Raw genomic sequence first — 16,184 nt, forward strand, 5'->3', positions numbered from 1 at the left:
GAAATAGAGACCACCCTTTTCCTCTACAGATGGGGAAACATACCTCCCATGGAAAGGCGGGTGGGAGGGCAGCTCTGGAGACGGGTGGTGGGATGGGGTAGCCGGTGGGCAGGGATGCAGGGTGAAGTCTGCTGGGAGGAGCACCCCAGAACGAAACACCTTTCTCCTCTTCTCTCTCCTTGGCTGGGTCTCACCTCCAGCTCCTGGACGCAGAGCAGGGACCTGCCCCTGTGTCTCCATCCAAGCTGCACAAGAGACCTGACCTGCTCTCACCAGCCTCCGGCTCTGACCTCCCCGGTGCGTCCTCTGCGGCACACCCAGGGGTCAGTGGGAGGAGCTTCTCTTGCTCCGGGAGTTCCTTGGTGGAATGCGGACAGCTGGGGGGGGTCACAGAGGCCTCTGTGATATCACCACGAGGGGCAGGCAGGCACGCTTGGAGTGACATTTCTTTGAGGAGTGAGGGGGAGACTGAGCAATATGATGGATAACCAGAGGAGCTGGTGGCAGCAATGGACCGACACCACCTACATCAAACTTTTGAACCGCTTGGTAGGCGGCCCCTGCCTGGCTGCACTGCCCAGGCTGGGCATCCCAGGGTGGGATGGGGCATGAGAGGACTGGACTGGGTCTGGAGGGGCACGGGCTGCCCTGATGGCCCCCTCCTCACCCTTGCAGAGGGCGGCTCAAGAGCCCTACCAGCAGCCAGAGGAGCAAGTGCGCATCAACCGCCGAGACATCACCAGCAGAAAGGTAAGGCTGAGACTGGGCCTGCAGCTGTCGGGGGGCTTGCAGCCATCCTCACCCCCACGGTGACCCCTCTGCTGCGGTATCCATGGGGCAACAGGCCCTCAGGATAACTGCCCCTTCTGCTTCTAACCATCCCAGCGGGGATCCCTGCAGTGACCCACTCCCCAACCATGATATGTTAGTAACTGCCTGGCTGTGACCCTCACAGGAGCCCCCATATAATGGGAGCCACTCCCCAGCAGAGACCCTCAAAAGAGTCTCCCTTGCAATGACCCCAACAAAGACCCCCCCCCCACCACCAGGAGTGACCCACTTTTAGTGACTATTTAGGTAGTGACCTTTAACTGATGCCCCTGATTCCATGATCCCCTTTCAGGCAACTTCTCCCCCCAGAAGTGGCCCCCATGGGTCCCTATTCACTGAGAGCAAACTTCCAGGCAGAGGCCTCCTATGGTGACACCTGCCTGAAGGAAGGTCCCCCGTCCTCTCCCAGGATGCCTGGGACATGCAGGAGTTCATCAAGCACATATATGTCAAGCAGCTTCTCCGACATTCAGCCTCCAAGGTGCTGCTGGCCGTGCTGCTGGTGGTCAACGCCATCACCATCGCGCTCCGCACTAACTCCATGCTTGGCCAGGTGGGACTCCAGCCTGACCCCTGCTCTCACTCATCTCACAGGGGCTGGGGCAAGGCACCTCCCTCCCTGGGCCTCAGACTTCTCATCTTTGCATGATGGTTGGATTGGATGCTTTTCAAGGGCCTGTCAGCACTGAGATCAAGGAAGACTTTGTGGTGGAGGGGGCCCAGCTTTGAGAAATGCTTTGGATTTGCAGAGGAAGGAAAGGAGAAAAATGTTGTGAGCAGAGGCAGGCCAATGAGTGTCTTATGGGGAAGGGTATCCCATTTTAATCAATAATCACTGAGCAAGAATCACTCTGCAGCAGATACTGTGCTCTGTGCCAGGTGTGAATATGACAGACCAAGGTCTGTCTCAGACAGACACCACAAACATGTCATTGCAAATGCCTGGATGTCACAGAGTGTGTGGAAGCTCAAAGGAGGCATTGGACCTAATCTTGGGGCCAGGAGGGCTTCCTGGAGAAAGGGACATTTAAGTGGAGAATAAAGAATGAGCAGGTGTTGGCCAGGCAGAAGGAGGTGGAGAAGAATGTTTTGGGCAGAAGAAGTGAGTTCTGGGTACCCAACTTGAACTCCACTATGACTTGGGTCTTACCCTTGAGGTTTTAATTTCTTACAAGGTGTCCACCACATACGTGAATTGTCCTATTGAAAGCCAGTGTTTTAAAAATGTTCCTATGTGGGGACTGGTAAGTTCAGAGAGGAGGTCAACAGCCAGATCACACAGCATCTTCAAGTTATATTAAGGAGGATGTCTTGGAAAGCCAAGGTTTATTTTTTTTTTACTTTTATTTTTAAATCGAAGTGTCATTGATTTACAGTGTTGTGTTAATTTCTGCTGTTCGGCAGTGATTCAGTTATGCATGCATATATACTTTTTTATATTCTTTTCCATTAAGGTTTATCATAGGATATTAATATAGTCTCCTGTGCTATACAGTAGGACCTTGATGTTTATCCAGGCAAGCCCGGCTTTAAAGTATGGCAACGTGAGAGTGATTGGCATCCAGGGAGCTGGTTGCCAAAGCTCAAGGAATGGATGAGCTTGCCTGGGGCTGAGTACTGAGTGAGAAGGGGTGGCCAAGACAGAGCTCTCTGAGAAGAGCCTCTAAGTAAAGGGCAGAAAATAGGAGATGCAAAAGGGTAGCAAGGAGGAGCGGCCGGAGGAGTGAGAGGATCCCTGGGAGAGTACGTTACCAAGGGAGCAAGCGCAGCGTCAGATGTGGCTAGGATAGGAGGCCAGAAAAGGACTCTGAAACATCCCTTGGATCTTGCCCTTGTGACCTTGACAGGAGCTAACTCTGATGTGGTGGAGGCAGAAACCCATTTGCCAGGGTTTGCAGAAAGAGTGACTGGAGGGCAGATCAAACCCATCAATGGATCACGAAAACAATTCAGAATGCAGGTAGCGGCATTTTGATGTAGAATGAAATAAAATGAAAAAGAATGAAATAGAAACTGGTGGGGAAGACAGGGAGGGGAGGAGCCAGAGGGAGAGAAAACATTATGGTGTAAAATATGTATTTCTTTGAGCCCAAGTCAAAAATGCTAAGAAAGCTGGGAGAGGGTGTGTGCCATGAAGCTCAGATCCTAGAGACCTGTGAACGCCAGACTGGTTTTGTACCTCACTCCGCAGGCCATAGGGAGTCATGGAAGGTTTGTGGGTAAAGAAGGCAACTCTGATTTAGCCACAGTTGCTCATGACTTGGAGAAGGCAGGGCGACTGTTCAGGAAGCTCTTTCAATAAATAGTAAGGAGAGCCTATTGCCACCTGTGGCCAATGGGGTAGAGCTGAAGGGAAAGACAAAGGAAAGGAAAAAGCCTTTCCTTGTTTTAGGTAGACACCTCTAGCCCATGATGCCATTTGGGAATTTGGAACAGGCTGGAAGCCCATAAACTTCAGCTCCCATCTGAACTTAAGAAGCTCTGCCCAGGGAATTCTGTGGTGGTCTAGTGGTTAAGACTCCATGCTTCCACTGCAGGGGGCATGGGTTCAATCCCTGGTCAGGAAAGTAAGATCCCAGATGCTGTGCAGCATGGCCAAGAAAAAAAAAAAAGAAGCTCTGTCCAGCCTCACGCTGGCTGGTGGATGGAGCTGGTGGCAAGGTATGGGGAGCAGGAGGCTTGAAGTCCTGAGTCTGTGGGCCACAGAGGTAAAGAAAAGGGGGAGCCAGGTGACTTTTGTAACTGGCAAAGTGGAATCGGGGGTCTGGGAGCTGTTCATTTCACAAACAACAGCAGTGTCACAGCTGAACAGGAGATGGCATGAAAGTGAGTTGTTTTAAACAGAATTCAGAATCATGGAGTCATCCATCCATCAATCCATCCACCCCGGGAGCATGTCTTGGACCCATGTGTAGGGGGATACTCAGGAGTTTGGTCAAGCCAAGCCTGGGGATTTGGGAGCTGGTGCAGCCGGAGTGGTGGAGACAACCAAAGAAGCAAGGATGGGACTTGGTGTCCTCCAAGTCAAGGGCCAGGGCTTTTCCTCCCAGTCCTGGAATCTGTTCTGTCTTTCTCCACCTCCCTTTTCCTATTCTAGAGGTTAGGGACAAAGGCTTGTAGTCAGACAACAATCTTTATCACTAAATGTTTGACCTTGGGACACCTCTCTGATTCCTCAAGTGCAAGATGGGAATAAAACCTACTTTGCAGGACGATGGTGATGGTAACATGAGACAAGTTTGTGGTTTTAAGAATGGTGCCTGGCACGTATGTGCAAGCGATACTCTAAAGGGAACTACAAAGATGCTGAGGCTGAAGAGCAATAAGAATCTGGGTCTCCCCTTCCCTACAGATATCCTCTGTCCCTGGTCTTGCCAAGGCCCCGCTCCACTGACCTTCCTGCCCTTCTTTCTCTCTGTCTTCCGTATAGAAACACTATGAGTTGTTCTCTACCATAGATGACATTGTGCTGACCACCCTTATCTGTGAGCTTCTTCTCGGCTGGTTAAATAGTTTCTGGATTTTCTGGAAGGTGAGATCCTGGGCCCTCCCTGCCATCACCTCTACTCCTCCTTTGGGCTGGCACCCCATCCTGTCCCCACCACTGTGTACCTGGCCCTGAAACCTGAGGAGTGTGTGTGTGTGAGTGCATGTGTATGTTCATGCACATGCATGAAGAAAGACCGACTTCTGAGATGTCTGTGATGTGGCAGAAAGTAATTTGTATTGGAAGTGCAGGCTTCCTGGGTCCCCATTCCTGATCCAGCTTTCCCTAGTTCTGTGCTCTTGGGAAAACCTTGATTTCCTTATCAGAGAAATGCAACTGAGAGTATCCACCTTAATTTACCCCTGGGTTGGGAAGATCCCCTAGAGGAGGGCCTGGCAACCCACTCCAGTATTCTTAACATGGACAGAGGAACCTGGTAGGCTACAGTCCATAGGGTTGCAAAGAGTCAGACGTGACTGAAGTAACTTAGCATACACACACGCACACACCTTAATTTACAGGGTTCAAGAGCAGAGTGATCAGCAGAGATTTTCTGTAAAGGGTGCTGACCTTAAAAATAATTAAGTCAGTTATTTTACCAGCAAAACAAAACGGGGGCTTTATATGGGAATAGAAGAGGATTTGCAATTCAGGACTAGCAAGCTATAGCAAAAGCCACAGCAAGTCCAAAAATGGAGAGGAATGTTATTTTATGGAGAAAAAGGAGGCAGTTAGGAGAGGTTGATTTGAAACAAAATCTGTAGGAGAAAAGTGAGAGTGCAGGGTGAGATGGTCTTATTAACGGAGTTGCTAGAATGTTAGATTTCTTGCAGGAGATGCGATGTACCTCTTTTCCTGTGGGGCCTATAATTGACGATTCTTTCCCCGTTGGTGATTATTCCGTTGAGTCTGTAATTGACAATTCTTCCTGTAATCGACCTGTAATCTAGTGGTACTGCATGGGAGCGCCCCCTTTTGGCCACCCTATTGCATTGCAGGGAGGTTTCCCTATGATTTTCTCAAGGGCCAGGTAAATATTTTAGGTTTTGCGGGGCATATAGTCTCTGTTGCAAACACTCATCTCTGCTGTGAGACCACAGAGCAGCCATAGACAGTATATAGACAAATGAGCATGGCTATGTTCCAGGTAAATTTTATTTGTGGATACTGACATTTGAACTTTAAATTTTACATGTTATGAAATATTATTTCCCTTTTGATTTCTCCCCAACCATTTAAAAACATTAAAATCACTCTAAACCCATGGGTCTTAAAAAAAAGAAGCTGCTGGTCAGATTTGTCCTTGAGCTATAGGTTGCTGACTCCTATTTGGGAGAGTATCAAAAAGATATCTGGGTAGGAACAGATCGTAACATTACGTAAAATGAAACAAAGACTCAAATTCTTCGTTTAAATAGGACTTCTAGAGTCAAAGGATTTCTGGATTTTCTGTCAAGGGATTTATCTTGCCTTTGGGCATGTGCAAGAAGAATCTTTTAAAAAAAAAAAAGAATCTTTAAAAAAATTACCCATCAAATCTTTATACCTTCTTAAAAAGGAAGTATCATTTAAATACCATTATCAGGACAACCAACTAGAATTACAAGCTTTCCGGGGCTTAGAAGTGTCACTTCATAGAACACAGAATGTAGAACCTAGAACAATATTTCTAAAGTATGGATGTCTTAAAGCCTGCTTTGTGAGAACAACACTTGGGAGGATGTTTATTAACAGAAAATAGAATAGGGTGATGCATATTTACTTGTCTCCATGGTGGAGGGGAGAATAGGCACCATGATTTTGTGATTATTTCAATGTACCACTCTTCAAGATACAGGCAGATATTTGTTCCCTAAGAGAGAGCATTTCTTATGTGAAAGTAGCCGTGAGATTTCTTTTGTTGCCCATAGAACTTGTTCAGAGACTAGATAAGAAATTCAGGCAAGGCTTTGTTAGGGCCTCTGCAGTAGCAGTGGGGAGTGAGAACAAGTAACAGTTTCCTTTGCTCATCTTTCCCGGATTCCTTGTATGAGGTGAGGGTAGTGGTGTGACCAGGGGTCAGACTGGAGGGCTGGTTTAGGCTGTTTGCCTGCCCTTTTGGTGGTGGTGTGTGCAGGAGGCATGTGCAAATACTGCTTTTGACCCCTTGTGTTTGCTCCCAACCCCCTGCTTTTGCTCCACGGTCTTTTTGTATCTTGTTGTCCATAATTTGCCCCAACTGCTCAGGCAGGCAGTTATTTTTCGTCTCTTACAATTTATTTGTATTGCTTGAGGAAGTCTGTGCAGGTGCAAACATTGCAGCAAAGGGTCCCAGGTTCCAGCCTGTCTCATTTGCAGGAGCAGTTAGGAGGGCCTGCACTTTCAAGGCTAAACTCTAGTGTTTCGTTAGCACAAGAGAATGGGAGCAAATTTTGTGTTCCTCCCAGCCACTCTGTGTATCTCCTCAAGGACAAGATTTCTCACCCTTGGCACTGTTGACATAATTGGCCTAGATAATTCTTCATTGGGAGGGGACTGTCCTGTGCATTGCAGAATGTTTAGCAGCATTCTTGGCCTCTACCCGTTAGATGCCATTAGCATCTTCCTAGCTGTGACAATCAAGGATATCTCCAGACACTGCCAAATGTGCTCTGGAAGGTAAAACCGCCCTCCAGAACTAATGGCTGAAAACGAACGTCCCAAACCCTAACCTTTATCTGGGGCCAGCCTCCCAGTGCCAAAAGCCAAAGCTTGTTAGAGACCCTCTGCTGTCTTCTTCCCCACCCACAGCCCCTCTCCTGGTCCCAGTGTACAAGGACTACTCCCTACTTAATGGGTGGGTGGAAAGGGAGAAGGCAGGGGAGGGAGGAAAATCTGCAAGTTAATATCTCAGATATTACCCAGCCACGTGGGGATCCCCAAAGTTTTGCCCCCAGCACCCCCAGTGCTCATGTGGCTCCTGTCTCCTTTCCTCCACAGTCTATTTATTACTATTTTACCACTTAACTATTTCTCAGTTTTCTTGCCACCTCTGCAGCTCTGGTACCCCATTCTAGTTCCTGTCTTGTCTTCTCACCAGGGTGTTGCTATGGCTTCCAGTGTACCCCACCTGCCAACAAAATAGTTTTCCCAAAGCACAAGACAGAGTACCCTTAAACATTCCAGTGGCTTCCAATTGTTTATAGGATCAGGTCTAAAGGCCTCATTGTGATATGACCCGCGTTCTTGGCCTTCTCCAATCAATAGAAACTGACTGGAGGCCAGACAAGAGATTCAGGCGAGGCCTTTTAGGGCCCCGGCTGCTGCAGAGGGGAAGGAGAACGTGTAACAGACTGTCTTGTTCCCTCAATCCCTGACCTGTGAGGCAAGGCTGTTCCTTACACGGGGTGGGGTAGGGATGTGTCTGGGGTCAGACTGGAGGAGTGACTTAGGTGGCTTGCCCATCCCTTACCCAGTGTTGTGTGCAGGGGGCATGTGCAACACCTTGATTTTGCTCTCAGCATCCTGTTTTTGCTCCGGGCTCTTTAGAAGTGGCAAATTGAGTTTTTTGGTCTTTTTGTATCCAGAATTTCTCCCATCTGCACATGCACTTAGTTATTTTTAGTCCCATATAGTTTCTCTGTATTTTGTTGCTGGAGTCGAGGTGTGTCCAGGTGCAGGCATTGCAGCACTGTAGCAAACAGGGCCAGGTCCCAGCCTGTCTCAGCTGTGCTTAAGGCTTTCTGTGAAATGGCTCCTATCTGCTTCTGCAGCCTTATCACCCCTCACCTCACCCTTGGGTGCTCCAGCTACATCAGGCTGCTTGTATGACATTCCCAAAGACACACTTACAAGTGTGCACACACGCACACACACATATATACGCACACTGCTGTTGCTCACTTTCATGCCTTTGTCCATGCTGACACCTAGTCTATGAAAGCTCCTTACCACTTACTCACTTGCTTTTCTCCTACTTATAGCTTAAGACTCATTCAGATGTCTCCTCTTCCAGGAAGTCTTCCTGGTTCTCCTAAGCTAGGTTAGTTGTTGCTCTGTTTCCTTAACACTCTGTACTCACCTCTCAGTTCACTTCAGTCACTCAGTCATATCCGACCCTTTGTGACCCCATGGACTGCAACACGCCAGGCCTCCCTGTCCATCACTAACTCCCAGAGTCTGTCACCAGGAGTTAAAATTTGCCGTCTGTCCACCTCCCTCAAAATAGCCTATGAGCTCAGCAGGGCAGAGATCCTGTATCTTCAGGCTCTGATCTGAGGTGTAGCATATAGTAGGAGCATAATATTGAATGGATACAGGGATGGATCTGTAGGCAGGCAGCCTTGTGTCTCCTTGTGTATGTTTAGGCACCAACAGTCTGAATGTGACATACCAGGAGGTCTTGTGTTTATTGGACTGCCCAATAAATTTAAGAACTTTTTTCCCATTAAAGTAATTTAAAAAAAAAAATAGTTTTCTTTTTGGAACTTCCCTGGTGGTCCAGTGGCTAAGATTCCATGCTCCCAATGCAGGAAACCCAGGTTTAATCCCTGGTCAGGAAACTAGACCCCACATGCTGGAACTAAGCCCTGTTGCAGCCAAATAATATTTTTTCAAAACGGAAAAAAAAATTGTTTTTTTTTTTTAGTTCTACCACTTTATTGCTACCTACGCATCTCCCTCCATCCTCGTGCACACATGCTTAGTCATGTAACCCCATGGACTGCAGCCCGCCAGGCTCCTCTGTCCATGGAGTTTTCCAGGCAAGAATACTGGAGTGGGTTTTCTTTTTGAATATTTAATGCAGCTACATATTGGTCAAAACTGTCCTGAAAGGAGCAAACAAAACCCTTGTTTCTACTCTGTCCCTTCATCCCTTTCCCCTACCCCCACCCTCTTCAGATAATCTTTGTTATTTATAATCTCGTTTATCCTCCTAGTGTTTATTTTGCAATCATAAGCAAATGTGTATATATTCTTAGCCCTCCCTTCCCTTACAGTAGCGTAGTGTAAATGCTGTTATACACTTTACTTTCGTCATTTAATGGGTCTTTCTGTGTCAGTACATGGAGACCTTTCTCATTGTTCCGTACTCCACTGAATGAACGTGCAGTAGTTTAGCCAGCCAGTGTTCTGTTATAATTGCTGGACACTTTAGTTATTTTCAGCCTTCTACAAATGTCATTTTGTAGTTGTACCAGAGTTTGTGTGGGATGGATTTCTAGAAGTGGGATCACTGGTCGAAGGTAAAGGCAGACTGTTTATTAGAGAAAAATCTCCCCCATAGTGGTTGTGTTTGAATTTGTCATACCTGTGAGCTTCCCTCCTGCGTCCGTATTCTAAAGGAGTTTGTGCCGTGTTGGACATGGGGCTTGCATCCTATGCCTTTACAGTGAGAGTTAGCTGACCTCTGAAGTGGCTATTGAAGCCCTGTTCCTTAGTGTTTTCATTTATGTTCATTTTATTAACTGTAGTCTGAGTCCCACAAAGCTGGAGCATCCAAACCCTCTCAGGTCACCTAACTGCAGGGCAAGGCCTTTGTCAACGGCACACTAGCCAAGGTGGGCGATAATCAGCTTAGGAACTGGCGTGTGTGAGGGGCTCGACTGTGTGTTCAGACACTGCGCTTGGCTGTGGACACGTGTATGAGACAGCGAGCGCGTGGGTGTTTTGTGGCATGTTTGGGGGGGCGACAGCGGGGCCACAGTGGATGGCACGTGACTGGCCCTGCTCCAAGAGCACCGTGGAGTCCCCCATCCTGAGGGTGTGGGGAGGGCAGACCCAGGATGAACCCATGGGCTGGGCCTGACAGACCCTGCTGGGGCTGGCCCACCCCCCCCCCCCCCAGGACGCCTGGAACATCCTCAACATCCTTATCATCTTTATCTTGCTCCTGGGGTTTTTCGTTACTGAACTCAATGCCGTCGCTATCACCTACACCCTCAGGTAAGCTGGGGACTCGGAGTGAAGAAGGGACCTGTCTGGATCCCGGGAGAGAGGGGAGGGGATGGTGGCAGGTGGGCACCACCTGCCTTTCTAGGCAGGTGGGGCGATGGTGAGGAGGAGGGGTTGGGGAAAGGCCGAGGGGCGCCCCTGAGAGGCTCTGCCGCAGGGCGCTTTGTCTGCTGCACTTGTGCATGGCGGTGGAGCCCCTGGCCCGGATCATTCGCGTCATCCTGCAGTCGGTGCCCGACATGGCCAACATCATGACCCTCATCCTCTTCTTCATGCTGGTCAGTGTCCTCCCCTGCCCCCAGCCGCGCCCCCCCTTTCCTGAACAGGCCCCGGGTCACTGGGGATACGGGTGTCTGGCGCAGAGAGGAGGAGGCTTTGGAGATGGGAGGAGGAGAGGCCCGCCTCCCTGTGATTCCCCTGGCAGCTCCTCTGCACGTGCTGTGTCCTAGGCCCGTGGGTGAAGTCCGGGCCGGGCCTCCCGTCTCTCCGGCAGGTGTTCTCCGTGTTTGGGGTCACTCTCTTTGGCGTGCTCGTGCCCAAGCATTTCCAGAACATGCAGGTTGCCCTGTATACCCTCTTCATCTGCATCACCCAGGATGGCTGGGTGGACATCTACAGTGACTTTCAGTGAGTGCCCGTGGGGCTTCCGGGCCCCCAGTCCAGTGAGCTAGGCAATGAGGGGCTGGGGCATCCAGGGGCAGAATAAACTACCTGGGGAGGGAGAAGGGCTCTCAGGTGGGAGTGAGGCCCCAGGGCTTGGGATGAGGGTGGCAGGAGGTGGGGGGGAGGGTGCCTGGGGCTTTAAACTGGAGAAAAGTAGACTCCTGGAGCTGGGGCCTCCAACTTTGTAATCTACTTGAAGCCTTGTCCCTATGAAACTCCATGTATTCAAAGTCCCGCGGCAGTCTTGTTCATGGACCGCAGTCTCCCTTCATGCTCAGCAGTTGGGCAGCTTGGCCTTGGGCCAGGCAGCAGGCCTGTGGTTGCATCTAGGGTCCCAAGGCAGCTCCCAGTCCACACTGGAGCCCACCAGACTGCCTCGACACCTAGGAATGTAAGGTCTCATTTTATTCATTTTGAGACCCACTGTCCAAGGTCATGTTTGGCCACAGAGGGCTGCCTGGGTTCTGTTCTTTGCCTCTTTCCATTTAACCCAAATCCTACTTGTTTCCAGGCCATTTCAGGGGCTTGGTCCCCCTGACTGATTTCTTTTTATCTCCCTCGTGTGAAAGCAGAAGCCCAGTTGGTAAAGTGGCTTCTACTCTCATTCCATTATGTTATAGACAGTGGACAAGTCATGGAATGTGCGATAAAGGTGGCCTGGGCTTTTGAGTCTTTGCTCCACTTACTAACCGTGCAACCTTCCGAGCCTCAGTTTCCTCATCTGTCAACGGGAGATGATAATACGATATTTAACCATGTCATGGGTTGCTCTGAGGATTAGTAGAGAGTGGCATTGTGCACACACATGCACACATACACATGTGTAGCAAGAGAGCAAAAGCTATTATTTGGGAAAATATTTTATGGGAGGTTTGCAATAGGTATTAACGGTGGTGGGATCTTTTTCCTGTTCATTTTCCCTCTGACTTTTTTTATAATGAACCTGAGTTATAATAAGAATGACATGATAAAGAGTACAGCCAATAGATTAAATTTGATAATGCTGGTGTATGAATCCTCACCTTGCAGGGCTGGCTTGAGGATGGCCCACTGTCTGGCAGTACAGCGGGTGCTCATTCAAGAGCAGCTGTGGGGACAGTTAGGATTCAGGCCTTAGATCTGCACAGCAGCAGTGAGGCGGCAGAAGTCCCAGTAGGCTTTGAGATAATCTCTCCATCTCGTAGATGAGGAAACTGAGGCCCAAAGGGCCAGGGAGGTGATAGGCCCCTGACTGCCATCTCCAGGATGGAGACAGGGGAGTACGGAGTGGAGATTGGGGGCGCCATCTACTTTGCCATCTTCATCACCATCGGTGCCTTCATTGGCATCAACCTGTTGGTCGTCGTGGTGACCACCAATCTGGAGCAAATGATGAAGGCAGAACAGGGGCAACAGCATCAAATAGACTTCAGTGAGGTGAGTGAGATAGGGAGGGCAGAGGAGGGAAGGGGAGAGTGTATATGAGTGCTAACTTGAGTGTGTGTGTGTGTGTGTGTGTGTGTGTGTGTGTGAGTGAGTGAGTGAGTGTGCTCACACACTCGAGGGCCTAAAGAAAGCCAAGCCTGAGGCCTAAAGGCAGCAACCCTCACTTTGATTGCCAACTCACCAACTGGGGCTTCTGAGGGGTGTGGCGTTCCTAGATGTCTTGCTCTGTGACAACTTGAAAGTGAGCAACTGGGTGACCTTAGGGCATTTAAACCAATCTAAACCTCAGTTTCTTCTTCTATAAAATTGAAGTGATGATAATTCTATTTACTTCATGGGGCTATTATGAGACTTTCATGGGTCAGTGAACAGTACTTGGCACATATTAAGAACTCGATGAACATTAGCTATAGTATTACTCATTCAGGGGTAGAGCTTCCGAAAGGTGGGGAGTATTGTGTAAAGTGTTGAGGGCTGTGGACTGTGACCCAAGAATATTTAGGGTTTCAGAGGTTTGCTGGGTAGGGTTTACAGGAGGGAAATGATGGGGGATGCACTAAGTTGTGGAAAGGGGTGAGAATTTTCAGAGGTGAGGGACAGACTGCTGCATTTCAAGTTGAGCTCCCACAGTCAAGGAGGGGAGGCTAAGACTGGCTGGAGCTGAAACGAGGGGCATGAGAACCCTGGTGTCCTGAGACTCGTCTCCCCTGAAGTCGAGCAGGAAGGGGCCAGGGGAGGGGGTCCCGCCAAAGCTATCCTTCCGTCTCCACTCTCCCTTCCCCAGGTAGACGACAAGGAGGGAAGTGGGAATAACAAGCTGCCGCTGGTGCACTGTGCAGTAGCCCGTTCGGAGATGCCTGGCGTCCCCCAGGAGCCATTTATGGGGGGCCCCCTGACAAACCTCTCGGAAAGGACATGCGACAACTTTTGCCTGGTGCTCGAGGCGATACAGGAGAACCTGATGCAATACAAGGAGATCCGCGATGAGCTCAACACGTAGGGCGGGTACTGGGGGTACCTCCCGAGTCTCATGAGTCAGGGCTGAGTGGACCCTCAGATTCTTCTGGCCTCACACCCACATTGATGATGGGGACCCTGGGACCCAGAGCGGTTAAGTGACTGCCCCAGCCCCCACCCCCAGCCTGTCTGTGCAGGATATATACCTCCTCGTAATCTCACAAGGGGCCTTGAGCCTTGGCCTGGGTCTCTATCAGAGTCAAGGAGGGGAGGGCGCAGGGGGCTGGACCCCAGGGAAGAGATGGAAGGGCCGCCCCCCAGCCCCCTCCCTTGGAACGCACTCACCCCTCCACCTTCAGGATAGTGGACGAGGTCCGCTCCATCCGCTTCAACCAGGAGCAGGAGGAGGAGCTGCTGCAGAGGCGCTTGTCATGGAACATGTCCTTGGAGAGCAAGTCCTCCGTGGACATCCGTGAGATGACTCGCGAGCAAGACTTGATCACGGCGCTTGTCAACAGGAAAAAGGTGCAGCTTCTCAGCTTCCCTCTCCTACCCAATCAGTGCTCACCCCCCACCTCACCCAGCCCAGCCACCACTCCCTAAGTCAAGGTTTCTGCCTCTGTCAAGGTCTGGCCCGCCCCCGCCCCGGGCTCCCAGGCACCCCAGCAGTCACCGCCCATCTGGTTAGATTTCAGCTTTTCTGGGAGGCCCTGCCTCTCCTGTGGGTCTCCACACACTAAGCCATCTTGGTCTTCAGCGCCCTCAAGCTTCCTCTTAAGGGGACTTGAGCAGCTCAGTTCCTGCTTGGTGGCAGATGCTTAGGTTCACCAGGGGGGCATAGGACCCCCCCAGGTCTTGTCAGGTACGTAAGAGGAGCAGCCTCCTGAGGGAGGAAAATTCTAGGGAGAAAAAGGCCATGCCCCGCTCCAGGCATCTTCCTGAACCAGGGATCGAACCCACATCTCTTGCATTGGCAGGCGGGTTCTTTGCCCCTGGAGCCACCTGGGAAGCCCCATAGAACAAGGCACATTCCCACACATTTCGTTTCCTTCTCTGCTTCCCATCCCATCTGACCTGGGAGCCTTGTGGGTGTCTATGGCCTGAGAGGAAAGCTTCATGGTCCGAGAGGAGACTAACAGATGAGAAGAACTTCCCTGGGAAGCCGGGATGAGCCGCTGTTGAGCTGGAGGAGGGGAGTAAGGGGGCATCTGCCATGTCAGGGGTGGGGGATTGACAAGAAGACCTCTTGGTTTGCAGGTTCAGGAATCCAACACAAATGTTAACAAACACAAGACCAGCCGCTGAGAGGGCAGTGCAGGAGCCAATGGGCATGAGCGCACACCCAGCTGCTGCATCTTCCTGTAACACTAGCATGACTTGGCACATCCTGGCCTGAGCCCATCCTCTGCCTTACATCTGGGCAGATGCCTGGGGATGGAAGGGGGCGGTATCTCTAGGACTTGGGCCTGTGAGGCCCCAGGTCCAGAGGAGCACAGATGGAGAAGGATAGTGGATAAGAGTGGGAGCCTTACAGCAAGGATGAGCCCACAAGGGAGTGCTGGCCAGGGCAGCCAGGATTTGCCCTCAGGATGGGCATCCCTGGTCCCCTGCTAGACCAGAACTAGATGGGGTCTAAGCGGGCCCAAGTACCAAGAGGAGAAAGATGAGGCCGGTGGGGCCAGGTATCATGTATCGACAATAAAGTTTTGTGTTGGGATTGATGTGTCTGACTGGTAGACCTCCAAAACCTTTGGGGGCAGCCTTGCCCCCTCAAAAGCCTCTCTCGTTGGACGAGAGAGTCACTGACCGTCCCCCAGAACTTCCAGTCTAATGGGAGAGAAAATCTATAGCCTGAAAATTTTTGATTTAATGGTAGAGAGATAATTCCTGCCTTAGGGTCCTAAATTTGGAGGCTGAAAGTCTGGTCTTCAGGGTTGGGAGTGCCTCTCTGATGGAAACACCTACCCTCTCTCTCTGTCTGAAGGTGTAAAACACTGGTCCTCATTCTGGAGAGCTCTAGTCTCATGGGGTCACCATTGACCAAGTCATGCAGGTACAGAAACTCCACCCTGGGTCAATGGAGAATGAAATGTGGGTCCTGGCAGGCTCTCTGGAGGAGAAGAGCATGGAAGGCAGTAGGAGGAATTTGAGGGTCAGGTGAATGAAGTCTGGGAGAGAACTTGGGACCTGTGAGACCTCTTTGGGACCTTCACAGCAGGACCGCTGAGAGCCACAGCAAGTCCCTGAGCTAGGCAATTCAGTCTGACAAAGTGGTGGCAGTGGTGGACACTATGAAGAGCTGCCTTGATGGATTCTCATTCTTGGGCAAGTCACCAGGCCTCATTTTGCCCATTGGTGCAATTGGGAGAGGATAAGATTGAGCGCCAGCTCTAAAATCAAATGGCCAGAACTCAACTCCCTGGAGTTGGGAGTCTGATGAGATCAGCCATGTGACTGAGACTCAGGTTCCCTGCTGTTGTGTGAGAGAAAGGCTGGAAGGCCCAGAGTTCTGCCCGGCTGTTCAGCATGTACTGACAATTAGGGGCCTTCGGGACAGTCACCAGTTGGAATGGGAATCCCCAGAGGTCTACTGATTGCAGCTGATGGGAAACTCCACCCTTCATTCCCCCCAATGGGCATGGCTTCCAGCCCTGAAAAGCCCCCTGGGGCCTGCTGGGAAGGAGTCTGGACCACCAGGGCAGGTGTGGGACACTCAGCCGGCAGGTGGGAGGTGACACCAGCGCCAGCAGTTCCTCACGGTCTTGGAGCTGCTGGCTGTGCCTCGGTTTGGACCAGGACTCCCTGCCAGTGACCTCCGGGACTATCAACCAGCAGAACGATGGGCGGACAGTGGCTTTTGCTGCTGCTGCTGTTATTAATTGGGGATGGAGCCCTCCATCTTCCTGGT

At 50.6% G+C, this 16,184-nt stretch overlaps 1 protein-coding gene across 1 annotated transcript; it reads left to right on the forward strand.

Annotated features, from left to right (window-relative positions):
• The first annotated feature begins 477 nt into the window (after positions 1–477).
• On the forward strand, positions 478–14,897 carry CATSPER4 (cation channel sperm associated 4). Its single transcript, XM_065927542.1, has 11 exons — positions 478–549; positions 676–750; positions 1,241–1,384; positions 4,262–4,363; positions 10,125–10,222; positions 10,389–10,509; positions 10,725–10,858; positions 12,139–12,314; positions 13,108–13,315; positions 13,636–13,801; positions 14,534–14,897. Exons 1-11 carry the CDS (start codon positions 478–480, stop codon positions 14,579–14,581), a joined length of 1,344 nt encoding a protein of 447 aa, XP_065783614.1. The 3' UTR covers positions 14,582–14,897.
• The last annotated feature ends 1,287 nt before the right edge of the window (positions 14,898–16,184 follow it).

Source organism: Muntiacus reevesi, chromosome 3 (genome assembly GCF_963930625.1).
Source record: "Muntiacus reevesi chromosome 3, mMunRee1.1, whole genome shotgun sequence".
NCBI lineage: Eukaryota > Metazoa > Chordata > Mammalia > Artiodactyla > Cervidae > Muntiacus > Muntiacus reevesi.

Excerpts from the sequence above, each read along its gene's own strand:
- CATSPER4 (XM_065927542.1), top strand. The coding sequence starts at position 478 with ATGATGGATAACCAGAGGAGCTGGTGGCAGCAATGGACCGACACCACC. Across the intron at positions 751-1,240 it reads GAGACATCACCAGCAGAAAG|GATGCCTGGGACATGCAGGA; the intron begins GTAAGGCTGAGA and ends GTCCTCTCCCAG. Across the intron at positions 10,223-10,388 it reads GCTATCACCTACACCCTCAG|GGCGCTTTGTCTGCTGCACT; the intron begins GTAAGCTGGGGA and ends GCTCTGCCGCAG.